The following is a 24,587-nucleotide window of genomic DNA, read 5'->3' as shown; positions in this document are numbered from 1 at the left end:
GTGGGCACATAGCCTAATATTGGCGTGACCCCATGAATTTTGGTCTTAGGGCCAGCGGATAATACAAAGCTGGCCCTAACCCCTTTATTACCCAGTGAGCCACCGCACCAGGGCCCTGGATGAGCTGGATACAGCGCCAGAAGATGGCGCATCTATGAACGCGACATTTTCTGGGGTGGCTGCGGACTGCAGTTCGCAGCAGGGGGGCCCACAAAGCTTGGGCCTCCCTGCGCTGTGGATTCCAGCCCCCAGCTGCTTAGTTGTACCTGGCTGGACACAAAAATAGGGAGAAAGCCCCACGTATTTTTTTTTTTTTTTTTTTAATTATTTCATGAAATTCATGAAATAATAATAAAAAAAAAAAGGGCTTCCCTATATTGTTGTGTCTGGCCAGGTACAAATAGGCAGCTGGGAGTTGGGGGCAGACCGTTCCGGGATGCTGTACCTGGCTGGCATACAAAAATATGGCGAAGCCCACGTCAAAATTTTTGGGAAAAATTAATTAAAAAATAAATAATAATTTAGGGACTGCATCTTTATTAACCCCTCAAGTGTCATTTGGTGTTAAAATAAAGGATTTATTAAAAAAAAAAAAAAATTGGAGTCGGGATTCCCCATAATTTTATTCTCTAGCGGAGGTTAAGCAGACGGCTGGGGCAGATGTTTGAAGCCTGGGAAGGGGGTAATACCCACAGAGCTTCCCAGGCTACTAATATCAGCCCCCAGCTGAATACCTAGCCTTTACTAGCTATTAAAATGGGGGACCGCCAAAAAAAAAATGAAGTGGGGTCCCCCCTATTTTAATAGCTAGCAAAGGCTAGGCAGACAGCTGGGGGCTGATATTAATAGCCCAGGAAGGGTGCCATGAATATTGGCCCCCTCCCAGGCTAGAAACAGCAGCCCTCAGCCACCCCAGATTTGGCGCATTCATAGGATGCGCCAATTCTGGCACTTAGCCTCGCTCTTCCACGCTGCCCTGGTGCGGTGGCAGGGGGTAATAGTGGTGGGGTTTATGTCAGCGCCAGTTGCCATGAAGCCCAGGTTAGTAATGATGGGCGTCTATAAGACACCCCCATTACTAACCTACAAAGTGTTAAAAAGAAAAAACACACACTACACCCAGAAAAAAAATAATTTATTTGAAATAAAACACACCATTTTATTTAATTCTTAGTTTACTAAAAAAAAAATAGTTACCTGTCCACGTTCCTGCGCTGATTTCCCATGCACAGCTGTCACATCTGGAGATGGTGATAGCTGTGCATGGCTCCTGTAAGCTCACACTGCCGGGAACACGTCCGCTCCCGGCAGCATGAGCCCCTGACTGAGGTCACCGGAGTGCATTCAGTCAGCGCAGCTCCGGTGACCTCCTTTACGGCCCTGCTGTACCGTGGGCATTTCTCACGGTACAGCAGGGCCGTAAAGGAGCTAACCGGAGCAGCGCTGCCTGAACTACGGCAAACCCGCTTATGCAATGACGGGGCTGCTTTACGGCCCCGTCATTCTAGCGGCGGCAGCGGTTTAGAGTTGTCACAGTTTATGTGGCTGCTCTAAACTGGAGATCATCGTGGGACACTCATGGACTACTACGGAGGGGTAAGGATAAGGTTGTGGTTTATTATTTTATATTTTATTACAGGAGATCGATGGCTTCGGGGAATTAGGTGTCTAGGTGAGTATAGGTGTATTTTTTTATTTTTTACTTTATTTTAGGTGGCGATCGGGACAGGTAATGTATAAACTAATTTATTTTAGGTAACCACTGGCCGCCAATGAAATGTATTTAAAATTTATTGGGGACCAAAAACAAAAAAAAAATATGGGGGCCTAAATAAAACATGTATAGGGGCAAAAATAACATATGGGGCAGTTTAAATAGCAGGATCAGGCTGATGGGAACTACTGCTCCCATCGAGCTGATCCTGCTGGCACGAGTGGACGGGGGACAGACATAGGCCGATGGGAGTAGTAGTGTCACATCGGCCTATGTCTGCCTGCACGCAGACACAGGCAAACACCCGCAAACACCAATCATGACCGGGACATTCAGGTCCATCCTCTTGTACCACCCCAGGTGCTCAGCCATGATCCAGGAAGACGGAAATGGTATGAGATTCTCGTCTTCCTGGATGGATGGGATGGTCTGGCTGATCTGTGCGGCCGTGGGAAAGTTCATGTGAGTTCATGCAGGGCAGTCAAGCATGAACTCACATGAACCCTCTGAGGGCACCGCGGCTACTTCAAATGAACAGCTGATCCCTCAGCTGTTCATTTGAAATAACTGGTGGGAGAGCGCAGCACAGAACGGGAAAGCCCGCAGTGAAGTCTTTTCACTGCCAGCTTCCCCACTCCTTGGTGCTGCGCTCCCCGCCCGGTCCTAACTTACGATCGGGATGGGAGGCTGAGGGGAAGCAGTATGGGGCTGTGTGATTGTTTAAAAGCCGGCGGCTTTTTACCGCCTGCCAGCTTTTAAACAATCAGGAGAATTCTCTCACGCTGGGATTTCATTCCGATATTAGTGTCCCATTGACTTGCATTGGTTTCCGGTATCGGAATCGGCGATATCAGATATTTTTTGGGTATCGGTCCGATCCAATCCGATCCGATATTTCCCGATATCGGAAGGTATCGCTCAACACTACTAAAGAGGTGTGTTTGTCTTCCTATTGAGATTAATGGCTACATATCAATAGGAAACATGATCGGAAAACTACAGGAACGTACCAGATTGCAAATCGCAGACTGTCAGTAACTGAGCATTGAGGAACTGGAGCATCAGCTGCAGCAAGTGCTCGGAGAAGTGTTTGCTCTGAGTCTCCTGATCTGTGCCATGGATGTAAGAGTAGAGCAGGTCCAGAGCCGGCACAAGGTCTTGTACATCTGTAAAAAAAATGCAAGAGAATGGAGGAAAAAGTGTAAATCCAATGCAGATGACTTCCCCTTCCAAGCAACAAAATGCCTTAATGTTGCCCTTGTCCTTACTGGAGAGGAAGAGCTGAGAACGAGCGCCACCATCTTCAGGGGGTAACGAGCTCAGGATACTCTCTTTACTCTTTAGGAAAAAATCTACTGTATCCAATTGCCTGTTCTCCAGGCCGGCCTGTAAGAGGACAGAGAATACTTAGATAAAAAGCTCTCCTGATGAATCAAGAGAAAGAAAAGAGTTCATTTCCTTTTACCTCCAGTGTGTGGATAGGTACAGAACAGCGCCCCCAATTATTCAGGTGGCAGAGAGTATCTGCAGTACCAGCACTACCATGGATCATTAACCGGGTCAGGAACTCATTCTGTGTCACCGAAAAAAGGACAAGGGAAAGGCCACGATCTGAAGGGGAAAAATGCAGAGAAAGAAGAGCAATTGAAACCGAATATATCATTGCAATGCGATGTTCACATTTCTGTCATTTCTTTCCCAAAAAGTTCTGTAACTTTTCATCTGTTCTATGTAAAAAATGGAAGGTCTGATGCTCATGTGAACAGAGCCTGAGAATGAGCGCACGTCCCATTATACAGGAAAATGGATAAAATGCAGCAATGTGCAGAATGATTGGTTTTGTAGATACCAGCAGCACAGAGCTGCTGCGGTCCCTGCGGCGGACTGACATATGGAGGAGGAGGCAGCGAGGCCATGTCGGTCTGTCTCACACTCCCGTGCCCATTGAGGGACAGACATATAAATCGGAGCAGCCCGCAGTCAGTCCGAGCTGCCATTTAGGAGCACAATCAGCTACACGAGTTATGTAGCACAGTGCTGGCAGTGCCCGCTCCTGCACTATAGGTGTATGTTCACACCTGGTGCTCGTGATGCTGAGTCTCCACCCTGATTTGAGTGTAATAAATCTTCAGTGTGTTACACTTGCAAGAATTGGAAGTGATTTTAACAAATCTTTTTTACATGCTGCTGAAAAAAATACACAGCGTAAATCACTTGTGACTATAATTTACATTAATTGATGCAGTGGATTTCCAATGAGCATTACAGCCTCTGCAACGTATAATGTCCACAGCAAATCTGGACCAAGTCCTCATGTAACACGTACAGGTTTTACCATAGATTTGCATCAGATAAGTGGCCAAATCGCCAAAGGAAAGGTTTTTTTTTTTTTTTACTTATTTTATTGAAGATTATACAACATAATAAGGTTACATCATAGAACAAAAGAACAAACAGCATTTCTCATTAAAGGGAATCTGTCACCCCCCTGGGACCTATCAGACCGCTAATATGGGCATACAGGTGATATGTATAGATTTACATTTCAACCTGTATGGCCCATATTAGAGGTCTTGTGGGTGTGAAATTGCTTTTATAAAATCCTTTTTCCCAGGCTTGGCGTCCTGGGGATGCCAAGAAATGCCCGCCTATATGCTTAATTTAAATATTCCCCCCAGTCACGGGGCCCTGTGACGTGCAGTCTAGGGATGCACATCCCACGCATGCGCAACGTGCCTATAGTGTAAGGTGCATTTCTTCTTTCTCCCTGCCCTATTTTACGGATCTGCTCCAGTGCGCAGGTGCTGGGAGCGATTGTGACTTGCGATCCAGTGATCTCCGGCGTGCGCAACAATGAGATTTGGTCCCCACTTCCCAGATAGCAGGATGCCGGGAGGAAGTGGGGACCAAACCTCACAGTTGCGCACGCCGGAGGTCACTGGAGCGGAAGTCACAGTGACTCCCGGCGCCAAAAGCATAAGACCCCCATGTCAGGCACCAAATATCACATACTTCATCATGAGAGAATCCCCCTTATCGCCCGGGGATTAATGTGAGTCAAAGGAGAATCAAACCAAGACAAAGGAAAGATTTTAAGCGCGACCGTACCCATCCAATTTTTCTATAAAATTGAAACTTTAAAGTCATGTAAAATAAAGCTATTATCCTGCAGGTATGGGGTTAATCTGCAGGTTAATAGTGTTCCGACACCGTGCGGCGCCGCACCGAGAGACCCGCTGCCAGGAGGAAATTAACTTTATTCCTCCTGGTAGTGTCCAGCTTCCAGTCATAGGGGCGGCATCTGCACAGGTTCAGTCACTGGTCTGTGTATAGAGAGCAATGCATGTAAGCGCAACCCCGGCCCTGACTGACAGCAGCACAGCATTGGGGCCGGCTGTCAGTCAGTGTCGGGGGGTGGTTACAGCTCCCTCTCTCTATAAACTTTGCTGGTGCCGCCCCTATGACTGGAAGATGAAAGCTGCCAGGAGACGGGGGGGGGGGGGATAAAGTTAATTTACCTGTGATCACCAGAGATGCTTCATCATCAGGAGAATAAACGCATACAGCTCTTCCCAGAGCGTGGTAAGTAACGCCCTGTGTGTCCATGTCCCAATGTACCAGGGTGGCGCACTCCTCTTCATGCAGAACATAGAACAAAGCACTATATGGCGACACAGACCAAATGTGAAGGCTCAAAGGAGCCTCCATGTCATCTCTCAGGGCTTTCATCCAGCCTCCTCCAACTACTGTCCAGCTGAAAGGCGCTCCAGAGGACAAGTCTCCTGGCTGCAAATCAGCGGCCTGGTGGCACACAGGGAAGTCCGGGCGGCTCTTAGTCTTATAGAGAAGTGACACTAAAGTCTCATCCCACGACCTGTGTAGAAAAAAAGATTAAAAGTGAGATTACTGAAATGAAAGTAGCCATCAGTTAGGACTTCTTGTCTGCTGGCCATGGCCAACCTTTGATGTCGCATCTTTCTGACATTTTCCTGTCAATCTTCCTCTTTGAAAGCAGAGATCTTTAGTAATTATTTATTGCTACTTTTATACTTTATCTGCAAACATTGACCTCATATTTTATACTTTTACGCTGCAATAAATCTTATTACTTTTTATTTTACTGGTCTTCGGGAATTGATTTGTTCATTAGATTACACCATTACATATCGCGATATGCATGCACAACAGTAAAAACTAGGGTTAAGCAAATAAGTTTGCAGGAGCATGGTCCAGAAGTCAGGTCTGTGCCACTTGATAATAGCCCTGCAAACCATCTGATTCATTCTGCCCAAATTACAGAGCGCATGAATCCAAGCCTGGTTTCACAATTGCAGCCAGGTATATTTTTCTCTGAAATGCTCCGGAGTTCAGAGAAAATATACTTGGAAGATTCGGCTGGCGACCACAGCCAGAGAAGAAACGAAGGACCCGTTCCGAAACGCGCGTCAGGGTGTGCGCCGCACTGCACCAGAGGACCACACAGGTATTTCTCCCTTACTGCTTCTGTAACCATACATGTTATGTGTGCACATGTAGGCTGATCAATAGTGACCCTTGGTTTATCTAGAGTCTGCAGACACTAACTCTACCTTGGTGTAAGTCTGCATTGATATCCACATCATTCACAACTAATTGTGATATCCACACTACTAACATCTAATTTAATTTATTTTCTATGGTGCACTCTCTGGTCACTCGACAGGGTGTCCATACCTTACTCTATTGGCAGCCTTGTGTCACTGTTCATACAATGTAATATACAACATACTGGGTCTTCTCCTCTGTGGTCCTTGACCTACTGTTTTTATAAAATTTAGTATTGTTTTTTATATATGTGCGGGCACTCTTTTTCAGTAGTGCCACCAGATACCAACAATTATTTAATAAAGGTATTTTATTTCATTTATCTATCTCCCTGATGTCTTTTTGACCTTACGTTCGGTGTTCTCTAGCCAGAGAAGAGAGTAGTCCGGCTCTTCCCTTGGCCGGCTCCTCCCAGCGTCGCTCCAGGTAATAGATAAAAGAGAGACCTGTCCATCTTGAGCAACTGTCAGTCGAGTGGTGGCCGCCCACGGACAGCTCTCTCTATTTGATTTTTGCTTTAGTTATTGTATTATCCGGAATATGTCGGTGCTATAATACTATATCACACTGGAGGCGGACTTTGCGCCATCAGTACGGAGAGCAGGATATAGATAAGGTTCAGTCACCTGTCCATGTGAGAGGTAGATCCTTCACTCAACCATGACAACCGGCTATTACGCCATGTCTGTATGGCCTGGATCATGTTCTCCCTGTACAAGAGGAGCAGTCATTTCATATCTAATATTATTCCAATTGTTTTGCTTCAATGGATTTTACAGAACAGAAATTTACCTGAGATTTTCACTTAACCTCAAAGAAAGAAAGTAAGAACTGCTGGAGGAGACAACAATCGAATCTAGATTTGGAGAGACACAAATACTTTTCAGTGGTTCTGCCGTATCGAAACCAGTCCTCAATGGAAGTTCTACTTCAGCCACTAGTGACCCATCTCGGGTGTCAATAACATCTGAGGACAAACATCAAGGCATCAATAACACCAATATGTGTCGTAATAAACCAGAAACGTGATCAGAAAGTCCCGAAGAGATCAGCTTTATATAAAGGATACAAATGAGCCCCGAACTCTCCAGAAGGAACAGGATTTCATGTCTGTAACACGCATCGCAGACGTGCTCTGTCGTCTCCGGGTCCAGGTCCAGACAAAAACAAGACACAAGGCTTGGCTTCTGGTCATTGCCAGAGTAGTGAAGATGTACAAAGACACTACTGCTGAGCAAAACGAAAATGTCATCTCCATGAAGAGACAGGAGTCGAACGGAGGACGGCGAAGGAACGCCTGAGAATAAGGAGCATAGAAATGAGTAGAGTTAGAATGGGATTACTAGAGAAAACGTTTCGCTTCCATTAAAGGGGTTATGTGGGACTATTTTATTTTTTTCTTATGGGCCTAAGAACTTAGCGGTAGGTAGTTGCTACCTGACTGACGTGCTCAGCAGCAATCTCTGGCAGCTCAGGGCTGCCACTGACCAGTCCTGCTGCAGGCCATTCTGCAGCTTACACTAATGTCACATCGACAGAGCAGCTGCTTCTCTTCCACTTTGCTCTGTTGTCGGGTCGTGACTGCCGATGTCATGCCGATTGACAGCATGACAATTGTAAGAATTAGGCTGTTGATCAGCAGTCACGCCCCGTCAAGAGAGCAGCCGAGAAGAGGAAGAGCAGAATCGTTGGCAGAAGCGGTCCGTGTTTGCTCCAAGCCGACAACAGGTAGAAACAAGCAGGTAGTTAGAAATCGCCTGCCTGTCAGTCCTTAGTCCTATAATAAAAAAAATAAAAATAGTTCTGGATAAGCTCTTTAAAGGGCTTGTGCTAAATTTAAAGTTATACCCTATCCACAGGAAAGAGGATAACTCCCCGATAGATGGAGGTCCAATTGCTGGGACTCTGAAAAGCCCAGTCTGAACGGTGCGAAAGTTGAGTCCCATAGACAATGAATGGAGAAGGGGTGAGCTTGCTTGACCTCTGCTCTATTCCATGGAAAGAGAATAGCATCAAAATTTGGCATAAATATTTAAATAAAATAAAAAAAAGTTTTGTTTCCCCCCCAGAAACAATGACCCTCTTTACCAGGGATTGGTATTGCAGCTTAGACATAATTAAGTGACTGGGACGGAGCAGCAATACCAGACACAGACATGAGCTATGATGGTTTTGTGTCTGGAAAAGAAACACAGAACTTTTTTATTATCACAAACCCTTTGAGCCTACATATTGGTGGCATATCTATCAGTGAGTGGTGGGTGAGAGCGGCGGTACCAGACACAGCCGCCTTACGGTCGAGCATCTGTGCTATGTATCTATGGACTCCTTACCGGCTCATCACTCACATGCAGACTTGGTTGTCCTTTCAGAACCAACCAAGGAATTTATAATAAAATAAGATGTGCGCACACTATATAGCCCTGTTATGGTCAGCATAAAGTCATAGGCGAGCTGTAGTGAGCGGCCATACTCACAAACATGGTTCTCTGCGCAGAGCTGTCGCAATGTGTCCACATCCCAGAGGCAGAGCGCAGTCAGCGCCAGCTGCCCATCCCTGGCACACACGTCATACACACAGATATCATTGCTCTGACCGGTGGTCAGGAGACGCGGGTTCTGATCCAGCACGGTATCATTGTGGTTATCATCTTCCCACAGAAATCTAGGGAAAAAAAAAAAGTTTATAAAAAAAAGAGAGCAGTAAATAACACTGGTCAATGCAGGTCCAATAAGACCACCAGAGATGTGAAGCCCCCTGGGGTCATATTATAGACGACTATGTGATTACTTAGAGGAAAAAATTCAACAGACACAGTGGACAATGAATCACAGAATATGTCTTCTATACTATACTATGTATGTGTTTTGTATGAGATGACTGAAGGGGCTGTGAGCATTTCAGGCTCCCCATGGTTTACCAGACTGTCTGTGGGTCACAGCTGTTGATAAAAGAATGGGGCTGAGCTGCGATACCAGCCACAGAAGCTACATCATGGATGGATCATTGCCTGGTAAGCAATGAGGAGGCTACAACATGGAAGGATCATTGCCTGGTAAGCAATGAGGAGGCTACAACATGGACAAATCATTGCCTGGTAAGCAATGAGGAGGCTACAACATGGACAAATCATTGCCTGGTAAGAAATGAGGAGGCTACAGTGCTCCGAGGTGCCACAGCCTATTCAATCAGGCCCTTGGTGGGGGTCCTCAGAATCGAGCCCCCACCAATCTGATATTGATGGCCTATCCTAAAGATACAATATTAATATGAAAGTTTTGAAAAGCCCTATTAAAGGCTAGTTTCTCCTTTTTTCCCCCAATGGGAAGGGGAGGGTCCCTCATTTAAGGAAATAAATAATTCCCATAGCCTCTGGTGGCAGCTTATATCCTGAAGACCGAAATGATCAGATGATGAAAATCCAGAATTCCGGATCCTTCTCTTTCCCAAATATCATCTGTCGGGGAAGAGGCAGTCAGGAGACCCCCATACACATTAGACTGCTGGCTGATCCCTCCAATATTGGCAGCTTTGCCGACTTTAGTCCAATGTGCAGATTATAGTGTAACTTGTGTGTAAGGGATTGAATAATGATCCCTGATGGTGGAGCCAAAGAGTTTTAATATGTTGTGCACGTTTAATTGTGCTAAATGGATAAAGGGTGTGACTAGTCAAATTTACCGGTCCCCATACACATTAGACTAATGTCAACCAATACTCTAATGTGTATGAGGCCACTGGCCAACTGATGGTTGGGGGAGATGTCGATCAGGCATATCTGATTTCTGACCGATGACTGATTGTTCTCCAGAGAGAAGCTTTCTCTTAGAGAATGGAGGGGTACCATACCTAATGAGCGCTCCTGTGTATGGGGGAGATGGCCGAGTTGGCTGCAGGGCCGAACAATGGGCCGAAGCTTCGCTTGGCTGTCTCCATCTAATGTATATGGCGGCTTAAGCCATGTTTGTGAGGAGTTTTCTTCCACGGTTCTGGACAATGGACATTAAGAACGCCCGATATTTACTTTACTCCAAGTGTTTAACCATGTGGAGAATACAACTAATCTGTTTATTTGTCAGTGAAGAAGAAAGACCTTGACTTAACTTTGCTTCAGGGATAACAATTTGGAACAAAAATACCTAAATGTAGGTAATGATGGATTGGATTATAAAGAATATGAACACAGGTTTCTAATTTTTGCATTTCTGCTTGGAGCTGCAGAGTTTTACTCTTGTGATTTTTCTTTTATCTAAAGCTCTAGGGAATAATTATATATGTGAATGGAAAGTGAACTGTGAGTTTCCTAAAAGTGTATAATGGGCGTCTGCTGGATTTTGTATTGTTACACGTTGGTCTGTATCTCGTTTGTAATGTTATATGTTCACTGATGGGCAACTGGAACAAAACTGACAGGTGAGAAGGATTGAAGAGGTTTCCACTACTCGGACATCTCCTTCTTAATCACAATATTTCTCCCATGTAAAATAACAGCTATACTGAACTCTGATGTGGGCACCATTCTGGCGCCTGGTCTCCCAGGACTCGCGTGATGTTATGTCACATGAGCCCTGCTGCCAATCAGCGGCCGCTTCACTCTCACTTCTTTGGGACGAAACTGTAATCCGGAAGAAGTAAGAACTGCTGCTGTTCTCTGACTTCCTCAGGACGTCAGTTACATCTGAAGCAAAGGAGAGTGCAGCGGCCACTGATTGGCTGCAGGGCTCACGTGACATAATGTCACGCGAGTCCCGGGAGACCAGGCCGCGACATTGCTGGAATGACGCTCACACCGGAAGAGAGTATAGGCTGTTTCTTTGTAGAGGAAATATTGTGATTGAGAAGTAGTTTTCCGAGTAGAGGACAACAACTTTAAGGAAATCACAACCAATAGGGACAAGTGGTGTAGAAGGGCGGAAGTAGATAAGACACATACTCAGCACACTTATATAACCCCCAACATACAGAAACTTTGCTTTTCATTAAAAAGATGTTTTTAGTGGGTACAAAATATGTTAAATACACTCAGGTAGTACTTACTGGTGTGTATGTTGGGTCTAATATATACTCAGCACGTTTAGTTGGGTAACTGTTAGTTTCAATGGGTTTTATTATATGTATAAGACATTTGAATAGTTAAAAAAAAAAAGCCTTAAATTTGAAAAAAAAAATGATATATTTTTACCAATTGTACAGGGTTAATGTGAAATACTTTAGGGTTAATGGGTTGTCAACTTCATTAATTCAGGACCCCATTTCAAATAAAAAACATCTATACTCTCCTACCACAGAGGCGCCATTCTTGTGACATTGGCACTGATGCTCCTGAAGAATGACACGACTTGTGTCATGTGCCGGCTGCAGCCAATGAACGCTTGCAGTTTAGCTGCAGCCTTTATTCTGTCAGGGCGGACGTCCACCCTGATGAAATAGTAACGAATGGCAGCCAAAAAGCTGATGGCGACATCATTATAACATTGCCTCTGTGGGAAGTGGGTAGATTGGGTTTATTTTGAATGCAATCCTGAATTAATAAAGCAGTGAACAACCCCTTTAATAGCGATTCTGGGGACCACTACATGTTGCACTTGGTTGATAAGAAAAATTAAAAAAAAAAAAAAAAAAAAGTGGTGTTCTTGCAGTATTTTCGACACATCACATGCACTGCGTTCACATATGTGGGTCAGATCATATCTTTTGATAATTGTATGTTTTGTATTGTCTTGCATGTATTTCTCATTATCCTCTCAGTATAATTGTACTATTTAATGTACGCAGTGTGCGGGAATCCATTTATCTTGCGTTTTTGAATCCATCCTAAAACATCTGGTCACGCACCGCTCCAAGTCTACACACTGACAGATGCCCTTCATATAATAACACATGTGCCCAATGCTGATCTGTCATGGTGTCCTGTATATACACATGTATTCCTCCCATGCTGTGCAGCATTCACCACTGAAATCAGAGGAGGTCTTACTGTGTGATCGGTCCCTCCAGCTGTGTACGGGCGCCGCGCTTTCTTCCGGAGGTGAAGGTGGTGAGGCAGAGACTCCCTCCGGGTAGAAGGCTGCATAGGGTAAGGTTTTTGTGTCTGGTCAAAGCGACCTTTATAGGCAGCTGAGTCCAGTCTTGTAGCGTTATACTGGGATCCAGAAGGACACTTAGCTCCATTTTACTGCAAAAACTTCAAACTCTTCAATCTGAAAGTGCACGAAATGCAATAAAACTATAATTAATCCCCAGATATACCTTTATAATCATCTTCAAATGTATCACAGTCAACAATGGGGGAAAAGGACTATACAAATACATCACAGTAATATAATGGGGTCAGTTTCCATAAGAAAACTTGTTCATTTTTATCTTTGTAGCAAGACTAATTATATTTTATCTGTGTTTATACAAATAAACTGAAGGGGGCGTTCTCCCTCTACTGCAGTATGGATGTGTTATGAACAATGAATGGAAATGGTTTGCATCGAATCCAGGGTTAGCAACCTCTGGAACCCCACTGATAGTGATACTACAAATACCAGCACGCCCTGACTGCCACAGGCCAATGGTAAGGGACATTGCTTGATGTATGTGTAGTCACCTGACCGCTGCAGTCAATAACTGGCCACAACAGTAAGGGTGCTTTCACACAGCGTTTTTGCCCACATACGTTGGTCCCATTGGGGATAATGACCGGACCCCCCCCCCCCCCCCCCTGAAAAATGGGATTCTGATGTATGCGCCAATAGGGCCATAGACTATAATGGTGCCGACAGAGTGAATGTGCGCTCTGCCGTGCATCATTTTCGGGTGTATATGCCTACTGGAGGTGGGCACTCAGACGTATTATTTGCATGTAAACGATGCACGTCAGAGCGCACGTTCACTCTTTCGGCACCATTATAGTCCACAGCCCTGTCGACACATATGTCCGAATTCTGTGTTGCAGGGAAGGGGGGTTTGGACACAAACCCTGACGGGACCAACAAACATTGAAAAAACGCTGTGTGAAGAGGCCCTAACCTGAACAGGATCCATGAGGGCGAGTTCACATCATTTGGTTGCATTATAAAATTCACTGCCTTTTTAAAATTTTCTTTTAATAGGTTAGAAAAACCTCTGAAGGGAACCTGTCATGTTGTAAAACGCTATTTACCAGCAGATGAAGGGGGTATACTGCAGGTAAATAATGCTATAATGTTGCCTGGCCGCCTTAATGAAAGTGCAGCTACTGGGAGAAAATTAACTTAACTTATTTCCTCCCAGGAGCCGCCGGCTCTCAATCATAGGGGCGTGCAGATACTGGCTACAGTCAGAGCTCACAGCACTGCTCACTATCCTTTGATTGACAGTTCACTCTGCAACACATCTGTACAGAAAAAGCTGATAAACTGCCAGGGCCTGCTTACAGCCTCCTCTCACAGCAGGGGCAGACAATGACAGAAAAAGATCCCTGTGCAAGTACAGTATATGGGCCCTTTACAGCCCAATAGCTCTGGCTATGACAGAAGCTGCCTGCTACATTGGGGGTGGTAGTGGCCCCTTCCCTCTTGGACTCTTGTATGACTGCACAGGTTGCACCTATGATATGTCCACCCCTGGCTCACAGTGTATAGAGCAGTGCTGTGAGTGATGACCAATCGCTCCATTCACACCCCTTAAAATCTGCAACGTCAATTTTTCTTTGAGCACGCTGAGTTTTATGTGCGGATTTTCCCCATTGATTTGTATTAGATGCAGAAAATCAATAAAATTAAATATCAGGAAGTATCAAAAACAAAGCAGCTTTATTGAAAACATGAAATACCAAAAAGAGACAAAAATCGCAGCTTCAAAAACATGATAAAAATGCATGTAAAAATAAAAAAAACAGCAAGTAACCTAATTTACATAATGCTATGTTCCGACGATGAATTTTTGATGTTGCGCATTTTTTTAAAAAAAATGCTATTAACCTATCGTACTTAATGGGTGCAGAAAATCTGCAACATAAAAAAAAAATCAGCAAACACTAATCATGGGATTGTAGCCTTAGGAGCATTGGAACACTATTTACCTGTGGATTAACACTATATCAGCAGGTAGATAGCAATCTCCAAGGTGAAGGGTTCCTTCAACATTCATCTATTCTTACATAAATAGAAATAAATCACTAGCCTAAGGGCAGATAAAATTAGTAATTCATTATAAATCTTGGGAGGGGGGGGAACCCTTTTAGGATTCCTATTAGTTGTTGCACTTTGTGTACCTCCGCTTACAATATCCTCCCCCCTAGTTTGTCACCAAGAAGGGAGAGACGCCAGCGCTGGTTTGGTGGTACAATGGTAAACTTACTTACCAATTTTCAGAACTCCCATGTAAGTGAATGGAGCAGCCATCCCTCCATTCTTGGCTACACCGCACAGGGCATTGTTCTCGAGAGGCTGGGACCTAGTGGTGGGATCCACCTCTCTCACCCTTAGGACATGCCATGAAGGTCAGGGGTCTTTTGATTATAATGAGACCCCCATCTACTTCCCTCCAGGTCATGTGTGGTGCCAGTACCTGATGTGCATGGCTTCTCTCATTGCTTTATGTCATGCATTATACTGTAAGGAGCGTCTACAGAAAAGGGGGTCAGGTATCAATGACTTATTTTTCTCTTTAGGATAGGGGATCCGTATCAGATGGGAGGGAGTCCGACCCCCGGCACCGCCCCCGATCAGCTATACACAGCAGCTATAGAACAGCTCTATTCCATATGTTTACATCTAGGAGACAATAACAGCTCATCCATGGTTGGGTAACAGGTGCTGGCTGCCCAACAATCTACTATCGATGACCTAACCTAATAATCCATCATTAAAAATCACATTATCGAATAATCCCTTTAAAGGAGGAATTAATACAACATATATCAGAAAACTGCTTGATACTGTCACATAGAATAGAATAGATTTTGTGGAACGCCCCTGTAAATCCTTGTGCTGTTTATAAGAGGGATCAACTAATGAGGGAGCATTTGTAGGAATTCCCCAAGATAACCAATCAGGTTGCCGTTTTCATTTTCCAACTAGTGTTTGAAAAATAAAAGCTGAAATCTGATTGGCTGCAATGTACACCATTTTCCCCTTCGTGTCTACGGATAGCAGGAAGGCACATTCTGCTGCAGACCCTGAACTACGAGTCTTAGCGGCTGGCATCACAGTAACATCACCTGCTCGTCCCAATCCTAGCCTCCCATCACTCTCCGGTTACGGGCGCTCACGTCTGCTGTCTCCGGTCACTCTTCTCCGTTCCCCATACGAAATTGTACACTTCCTTCCTATTACAGCGCTCTCTTACTTCTACCGGGCACCACCATCTTCCCATGAGATCACGTGATAGAACAGGTCAGGCGGGGAGGTGACGTCATCACCAGCTGCTGGTTGGATATTAGGAGGTGTGACGTCAGTCAGTGGGCGGAGTTGGCATGGAGTTGCTGACCGGGCTGCTGTCAGCTCTCCGCGGGGGAACCAAAAGACGTGCCCGGGTCATGGAGGAGCGCGCCCTGGAAGTGTATGGTAACCAGCCGCGGCCCCGCGCTGTGCTGTGTGTGTGGTACTAGGGGGCGCTCCCGGGTCACCTCCAGTCTTGTGATCAGCGTGTCCTCCATGTGTACAGCTCTGTATGCGGATATTGTATGTGCGACCTGTATATAAAGAGACTATGGCTGTGTGCCCACATAGCGTTTTACAAGCGTTTTTGATGCGGAATTTCCGCAGCGGAAACGCTTGTAAAATGCTTGGTAACCCGCACCCCATGGTCCACAATGGGTTTCCGCAACTTCTATGCACATGCTGCGGATTTTTCCGCAGCGTTTATGCCGCGTTCAAAAATCCGCAGCATGTCATTTAATTTTGCGTTTCCGCATGCAGAATTGCCTTTGTCCAATGCATAAAAAACGCAAGGCAATTCCGCATGTGGAAAACGCGTGAAAAACGCGTGAAAAAAGCGCGATAAACGCGTGCGGAATTCCGCATGCGTTTTTCCGGGAGAGGACTTGCATTTATGCAGCAGAAATTTTCTGCTTCATAAATGCAACGTGGGCACATAGCCTATGTGATCTGTATATATGGATATTGTAGATCTGTGATCTAAGTATACGGATGTTGTGTACGGGATCTGTGTACGCATACCATATAGGTACAGAGAGAGAGAGAGACCGTGTATATGGATGTTACATGGGTCTGTATATGCAGATGTTATATATGGAATCTGTATACTGATGTTATATACAGTAGTGTTCAAAATAATAGCAGTGTGTTCAAAACATGCAATAAACACAATCTTTATACTAGTTTTTATTTCCATGCATTGGGAACATTACACATTGTTTTCTAATTCAAAACATGAAGAGAAATGAATATAATTTTAACTACTTTACAGAAAATAACAAAAAATGAACATTGGACTGTTCTAAAAAAATAGCAGTGTCTGCGTTTGTCTTTACAAGCTCACAATATGTCTTCTCTTTTTTTTTGAGGATTTAGCATGCCTGTGAATCACTAACCTAATATTTAGTTGTATAACCACAGTTTTTTAGAACTCCTTCACATCTATGTTGTGAAGCAACTATGTTGTCAACCAACTTCTGGCACCTGTCAACAGTTATTCCAGCCCAGGATGCCTTGACTACATCCCACAATTTTTGGCATTTGTTGGCCTTGCCTCAGAAATGGCATTTTTGATGTCACCCCACAAGTGTTCTATCGGATTAAGGTCCGGGGATTGGGCTGGTCACTCCATAACCTCAAAGTTGTTGGACTGGAACCAAGATTTTGCTCGTTTACTGCTGTGTTTAGGGTCGTTGTCCTCTCGAAACACCCATTTCAAGGGCATATCCACTTCAGCGTAAGGCAACATGACCTCTTCAAGTATTTTAAATATATACAAACTGGTCCATGATCCCTGGTATGCGGTAAATAGGTCCGGCACCATAGTAAGAGAAGCATGCCCATATCAGGACTCTTGCACCACCATGCTTCACTGTCTTCAGAGTGTACTGTGGCTTGAATGCAGAGTTTGGGGGTCATTTGACGAACTGTCTGCGGCTCTTGGACCCAAAAAGAATAATTTTACTCTCATCAGTCCACAAAATATTTCTCCATTTCTCTTCAGGCCAGTTGATGTGTTCTTTGGCAAATTGCATCCGCTTCAGTACATGTTTTTTTTTTTGTTTTTGTTTTTTTTAACAGTGGGACTTTGAGGGGACTTCTTGCTAAGAGATTAGCTTCACACAGGCGTCTTCTAACTGTCACAGTACTCACAGGTAACTTGAGACTGTCTTTGATCATCCTGGAGCTGATCATTGGCTGAGCCTTTGCCATTCTGGCTATTCTTCGATCCATTCGAATGGTAGTCTTCAGTTTTCTTCCATGTCTCTCTGGTTTTGCTTTCCATTTTAAAGCATTGGAGATCATTTTAGCTGAACAGCCTATCATTGTCTGCACTTGTTTATAAGTTTTACCCTCTCCAATCAACTTTTTAATCAAAGTACGCTGTTCTTTTGAACAATGTCTCGAACGACCCATATTTCTCAGGCTTTCAAGGAGAAATGCATGTACAACATGTGCTGGCTTCACCCTTAAATAAGGGCCACCTGATTCACACTTGTTTCTTCACAGAATGATTGACCTCACTAATTGAACTCCACACTGCTATTATATTGAACACACCCCCTTTCAGTTAATTATTCAAATACACAGACTCAAAAACATGCAGATCATGAATGCGGAGTCTGTTGGTTTTCTTAGTATCTACTGCACCAACCGGTAAATTGTTTCACATGTGGTAATATAATTTATACCAAAAACACTGATTAATCTGGTTAGTCATATTGGACTGCTATTATTTGAACACTACTGTATGGGATCTGTATACAGATGTTATATATGAGATCTGTGTATATGGATGTTGTATATAGATCAGACTCAGGACCTGCTCTTGTAACCGGATCCAGGACCTCAGCCGTGTCCTGGTGTCATGTTCTCTTCCTGATTACATATCAGGTCACCATACAATGAAGTTGAGTTCCTATATCCTGATAGTGATCTTTAACTTGTATAGCATTAGCTATTGTGAAACCATAGCTCTAAATGTGCCAGACAGCTAGGTCATGCTGGGAGTTGTAGTTCCACTGAAACTGAGGCCATGCAGGTTGCAGATATCAGACTGTCTGGGTGTATTTCATGAGATGAATTTGTCAAGTGCTGCTACATGTAAAATAATGTTTGCCAAGTATTCAGGTCAATCATCTCTTCATAAATGATGAGCTGCCCCTGCCTTTGTGTTCTGTAGCCCCCCCACCCCTCCCGGCCGTGTGTCCTGTACCCCCCTGCCCTCATTGTAGCCAGACAAAGAATCTACGTGATCATGGCTGCCGATAAGGTTGTTATTCCACCAATGTCTGGAGTTACACTTTATAGAATACCTGTTTCTGAGTGTTAGTAAATACTTACATTACCAATGAAATAACCATTATGGGCTTCTTATTTATTTTTATAGAATTATGCATTATGCTGTTCCTCTTTCATCCCTCCTGGAAAGGTAGGAATAAATAGACTGACAGGATATTCTCACCCTTATGACCCCATTAGTCTATAGACAAGAGGAACTGTTAAATAAAGTTGTTGACTTATTTGTACATTTTCAATAGGAATAATAGAGGAAATATACCAGGGTTATTATACACAAGTTGGTCTAGGAATAAAATTCCATATGTATGTATCTACTTCATGTTGCACTTGGATCTCCATATACACTGCTCAAAAAAATAAAGGGAACACTCAAATAACACATCCTAGATCTGAATGAATGAAATATTCTCATTGAATATTTTGTGCTGTACAAAGTTGAATGTGCTGACAACAAAATCACACAAAAATCATCAATGGAAATCAAATTTATTAACCAATGGAGGCCTGGATTTGGAGTCACCCCCAAAATTAAAGTGGAAAAACACACTACAGGCTGATCCAACTTTGATGTAATGTCCTTAAAACAAGTCAAAATGAGGCTCAGTATTGTGTGTGGCCTCCACATGCCTGAATGACCTCCCTACAACGCCTGGGCATGCTCCTGATGTGGTTGCGGATGGTCTTCTGTGGGATCTCCTCCAGACCTGGACTAAAGCATCCACCAACTCCTGGACAGTCTGTGGTGCAACATGACGTTGGTGGATGAAGCGAGACATGATGACCCAGATGTGCTCAATCGGATCTAGGTCTGGGGAACGGGCAGGCCAATCCATAGCTTCAATGCCTTCATCTTGCAGGAACTGCTGACACACTCCAGCCACATGAGGTCTGGCATTGTCCTGCATTACGAGGAACCCAGGGCCAACCGCACCAGCATATGGTCTCACAAGGGGTCTGAGGATCTCACCTCGGTACCTAATGGCCGTCAGGCTACCTCTGGCGAGCACATGGAGGGCTGTGCGGACCTCCAAAGAAATGCCACCCCACACCATTACTGACCCACTGCCAAACCAGACATGCTGAAGGATGTTGCAGGCAGCAGATCGCTCTCCACGGTGTCTCCAGACTCTGTCACGTCTGTCACATGTGCTCAGTGTGAACCTGCTTTCATCTGTGAAGAGCACAGGGCGCCAGCGGCAACTTTGCATCCTGGTGTTGTGTGGCAAATGCCAAGCGTCCTGCACGGTGTTGGGCTGTGAGCACAACCCCCATCTGTGGACATCGGGCCCTCATACCCCCTCATGGAGTCGATTTCTAACCGTTTGTGCAGACACTTGCACATTTGTGGCCTGCTGGAGGTCATTTTGCAGGGCTCTGGCAGTGCTCCTCCTGTTCCTCCTTGGACAAAGGCAGAGGTAGCGGTCCTGCTGCTGGGTTGTTGCCCTCCTACGGCCCCCACCACGTCTCCTGGTGTACTGGCCTGTCTCCTGGTAGCGCCTCCAGCCTCTGGACACTACACTGACAGACACAGCAAACCTTCTTGCCACAGCTCGCATTGATGTGCCATCCTGGATGAGCTGCACTACCTGAGCAACTTCTGTGGGTTGTAGAGTCCGTCTCATGCTTCCACGAGTGTGAAAGCACAACCAACATTCAAAAGTGACCAAAACAACAGCCAGAAAGCATTGGTACTGAGATGTGGTCTGTGGTCCCCACCTGCAGAACGACTCCTTTATTGAGGGTGTCTTGATAATTACCAATAATTTCCATCTATTGTCTATTCCATTTGCACAACAGCATGTGAAATTGATTGTCAATCAGTGTTGCTTCCTAAGTGGACAGTTTGATTTCACAGAAGTTTGATTTACTTGGAGTTATATTCTGTTGTTTAAGTGTTCCCTTTATTTTTTTGAGCAGTGTATATGTGGTGGCTTAGTGGTTAGCTGGGCGGGTCAGTGGTCAGCACTGTTGATTTGCAGCGCTGGGGTCCTGGGTTCAAATCCCACCAAGGACAACATCTGCAAGGAGTTTGTATGTTCTCCCCGTGTTTGTGTAGGTTTCCTCCGGGTTCTCCTGTTTCCTCCCACACTCCAAAGACCTGATGGGGAATATAATGGTGCTGTAAGCGAGGAAAATAACCTGTGTATGATTCATATATTTATCTTCTCCCCAGATATAATCCGAAATATTCGGGATCCGGAGAAGCCCAGCACATTAGAAGACCTAGAGGTGGTGTCGGAGAGTTGTGTAACTGTAGAGGAGCTGGATGATGAATGCTTCCTGGTGATCATCAGGTTCACCCCCACCGTCCCCCACTGCTCGCTGGCAACACTGATTGGTAAGACCACTTTAGAAAAAGGAAAACCAACCTGGACCCTGCTGTGATATGTGTAGGGGCAGTATATGGGCCCTTTGCTCCCCAATATGTCTGTGTAGAGCACATAAGCTGGCTCTCTAAATATCTTGTGTTGTAGTTGTAACCCAGACTCAAGATAAGGATACAATTAAAACAATTTTTTATTGATGTTATATTCAAACCAATCAGAACGAATAAATAAAAAGATGCCTCATGACAAAGGTGGATGCAGAAGAATAGAGAAATCAGAAAAATCCAGCTCTCAGATAAAGTCCAAAAAAGTGAATCTTATTTTCCAAGGTACATGAAGCAAAGATTAAAATTGTTTGTTCACAAAAAAGAGAATGCAGGCATCTTTCGACGCGTTTCGAGCGACAAGCGCTCTCTGTCAAGACACCATCCAAGTGAACTTACAAGATTTAAAAACAATCTGAACATGTTCACACATCAATTTCCTGATTGCCAAACAAATCAATTAAATCACAGGTGGAAACCTCTGCAGCTAAACATATATTAGAATTTCCCATGCGTTGCTACAAAGGATTTAAATGTGTTGATTTCTGTGATACAGAATAACATTATACACAAGGACATTATGACAATAGTTTATATTACCTCTATATTTTACTCTACAATGCAAAGAATCAGTATTGAATACATTCCATGAAAAGTACATATTTTTTTAGATAACATAATGAATAACATATAATAATTCTTTCTGACTCTTCTATTTATCTTTATTGGTGTAATGATTCATTTTCCAGATGTATTAGATTATTTTCCTTTCACAAGATATTTATCCCAATTATATATATCAAAGTCAATGAGATCTCAAAGGGTTTTCCACTAGATTTCATAGAAAAGAGATAAAGAAAGGGTTAACCCATGCAGGATTTACACCTACAAATCAGCACTTGCAGAATTTTCCCAAGCTTATAGTTCAACACCTTCGATTTAAAGTATCACATTGCACCATTGTCTCTTTACAGAAGGAAGGACCTCTCCCTGTAGGGCTTTATTCACACTACAATATCCCCAACTGGTTGTTTGGATTGGGATGTCTATGGAGAAGGACAACCTCCACCTGTAGCGCTTTGTTCACACTATGCTATCCCCAGCTAGTCCATTTGAATTGGGACATCACAAAAAAAGATAATGAGTACTCTGTTCACACTGTGATATCCCTCACTATTTATATTCACTGAGAATTCAGTATCACAGAAATTAACACATTTAAATCCTTTGTAGCATCGCATGGGCAATTCTAATATATGTTTAGCTGCAGAGGTTTCCACCTGTGATTTAATTGACTTGTTTGGCAATCAGGAAATTGGTGTTTGCACATGTTCAGATTGTTTTTGAGGCTATGTGCCCACGATGCAGAAATGAAGCAGAAAATTTCTGCAGCATGTCTGCATCTCCCTGTCAGAAAAAAAGCATGCAGATTGTGCATGCGTTTTTCCTGCAGAATACATGCGGATCCACATGCGGATTCACTTGCGTTTCCGCATGCAGATTGACAAGCGCTTTCCAGGCGATAGCATCACTTGGAAAGTGCTTGACAACTAGGTCACGCTGTATAAATCCATGCAAACAGCATGAATTTATATAGTATGACCGTAAAAATAAAAAAAATAAAGCTATACTTACCCACGATGTCCCGGCGTATGCTGCAGCGCTCGTTCCTGTCTGGTTCCCGGCTGCCGGCATATCGCGAGACACAGCGGTGAAGGGCCTGCGGTCACATGACTGTGACGTCACCGAAGGTCCTTCAGCGCTGCCGGCATGCCGAGAGAAGCCGTTGGACAGGTGAATATAAACTTTATTTTTTATTTTATTCTTTTTTTACAGGTACAATGGAATCCAGGTCTGGATGAGAGTCTTCTCTCCTACAGAACTGGGTACCATCCGCACATAGAGACGCATAGAAGCCGCTTGTACAAATGTACAGACGCGCATTCTATGCGTCTCAATGCAAGTCAATGGCGGCCATTCCGCTGCGCTACCGCAAAATTAATGAACATGCTGCGGGTTTATGAGCGCTGCAGAAACGCTGCGGAAAAATCCGCAGCATGTGCATTGACATTGCGGAATGCCATTGGGGACCATGGGGTGCGGATTACCATGCGTTTTTGATGCGTTTCCGCTGCGGAAATTCCGCAGCATAAACGCATGAAAAGCGCATCGTGTGCACGCAGCCTAAATCTTGTAAGTTCACTTACACTTGTCGCTCGAAAGATGCCTGCATTCTCTTTTTTGTGAACACACAATTTTAATATCTGCTTTATGTACCTTGGAAAATAAAATGCACTTTTTTTGGACTCTGAGCTGGATTTTTCTGCTACCTGTATTGGATGTTGCACCGTGCCCAGGTGCTATCCGTGCTCCAGAAGTGTGGGACTGCAGTTGGTGAGCTGGATCTACTTCTGTGACTTTGAGAAGAATAAATACACTGACGGCAAAGATAATCTATAAGGTACTTATTTGTATAAATCCAAGTAGATATTAGCAAATTTTCTATATTAATATGCTTCCCAAAGCTATACAAGTATATATTCATGATCAAAATATTCATACATTAGCATAATTAGACAATCCTAATAATAATAATAATAATAGAGTAATTTCATCAAGAATTCAATATAAAGTGCTAAGTGTTGTATTCTCAGAACCAAAAGATATTGTACACAGCTAGTGCAAAAAGACTTGGTCATTGTGTCCAGGAAATAGCCATATATATATATATAATCTATAGTGTTTTACCTAAGTGGAGGCCTTGGAAACAAATGGTACCTGCATCCCTCACCCCTCCAAATATCCTGCATCAATTGTCAGCTATGACATGCAGCCTAATAATGGAAGGATGCTTGTAGGGTGTCAGCGCTCCTCTCACCTACAGGTGGGGGGTGTCAGCGCTCCTCTCACCTACAGGTGGCGGGTGTCAGCGCTCCTCTCACCTACAGGTGGGGGGTGTCAGGGCTCCTCTCACCTACAGGTGGGGGGTGTCAGGGCTCCTCTCACCTACAGGTGGGGGGTGTCAGGGCTCCTCTCACCTACAGGTGGGGGGTGTCAGGGCTCCTCTCACCTACAGGTGGGGGGTGTCAGCGCTCCTCTCACCTACAGGTGGGGGGTGTCAGGGCTCCTCTTACCTACAGGTGGGGGGTGTCAGCGCTCCTCTCACCTACAGGTGGGGGGTGTCAGCGCTCCTCTCACCTACAGGTGGGGGGTGTCAGCGCTCCTCTCACCTACAGGTGGGGGGTGTCAGCGCTCCTCTCACCTACAGGTGGGGGGTGTCAGCGCTCCTCTCACCTACAGGTGGGGGGTGTCAGCGCTCCTCTCACCTACAGGTGGGGGGTGTCAGCGCTCCTCTCACCTACAGGTGGGGGGTGTCAGCGCTCCTCTCACCTACAGGTGGGGGGTGTCAGCGCTCCTCTCACCTACAGGTGGGGGGTGTCAGCGCTCCTCTCACCTACAGGTGGGGGGTGTCAGCGCTCCTCTCAC

The 24,587-nt window shown here is 44.6% G+C and overlaps 2 protein-coding genes across 3 annotated transcripts in view; one reads left to right on the top strand and one right to left on the bottom strand.

The window, feature by feature from the left end:
* SPG11 (SPG11 vesicle trafficking associated, spatacsin) overlaps positions 1–15,691 on the bottom strand; it is a 47,216-nt gene extending 31,525 nt beyond the window's left edge. The window contains exons 1-10 of the mRNA XM_073653492.1: positions 15,490–15,691; positions 12,277–12,499; positions 8,776–8,963; positions 7,368–7,595; positions 7,091–7,265; positions 6,925–7,008; positions 5,233–5,588; positions 3,180–3,325; positions 2,983–3,100; positions 2,725–2,880 (exon numbers count right to left, since the gene is read on the bottom strand). Of these exons, the coding sequence (XP_073509593.1) occupies positions 2,725–2,880; positions 2,983–3,100; positions 3,180–3,325; positions 5,233–5,588; positions 6,925–7,008; positions 7,091–7,265; positions 7,368–7,595; positions 8,776–8,963; positions 12,277–12,470 (1,645 nt within the window). The 5' untranslated portion in view covers positions 12,471–12,499; positions 15,490–15,691. The remainder of the gene's footprint in view (positions 1–2,724; positions 2,881–2,982; positions 3,101–3,179; positions 3,326–5,232; positions 5,589–6,924; positions 7,009–7,090; positions 7,266–7,367; positions 7,596–8,775; positions 8,964–12,276; positions 12,500–15,489) is intronic.
* CIAO2A (cytosolic iron-sulfur assembly component 2A) overlaps positions 15,684–24,587 on the top strand; it is a 30,757-nt gene continuing 21,853 nt past the window's right edge. For both annotated transcript variants that reach the window (XM_073653503.1, XM_073653502.1), the window contains exons 1-2: positions 15,684–15,835; positions 20,904–21,068. In XM_073653503.1, coding sequence (XP_073509604.1) covers positions 15,745–15,835; positions 20,904–21,068 — 256 coding nt within the window. In that variant the 5' untranslated portion in view covers positions 15,684–15,744. The remainder of the gene's footprint in view (positions 15,836–20,903; positions 21,069–24,587) is intronic.

The sequence above is a fragment of the Phyllobates terribilis genome, unplaced genomic scaffold (genome assembly GCF_046119375.1).
Source record: "Phyllobates terribilis strain yellow unplaced genomic scaffold, ASM4611937v1 Scaffold_11__3_contigs__length_659146591, whole genome shotgun sequence".
NCBI classification, from domain to species: Eukaryota; Metazoa; Chordata; class Amphibia; order Anura; family Dendrobatidae; genus Phyllobates; species Phyllobates terribilis.
Note: the sequence above shows the minus strand (reverse complement) of the source record. Positions and strands in the feature narration are given on the sequence as shown.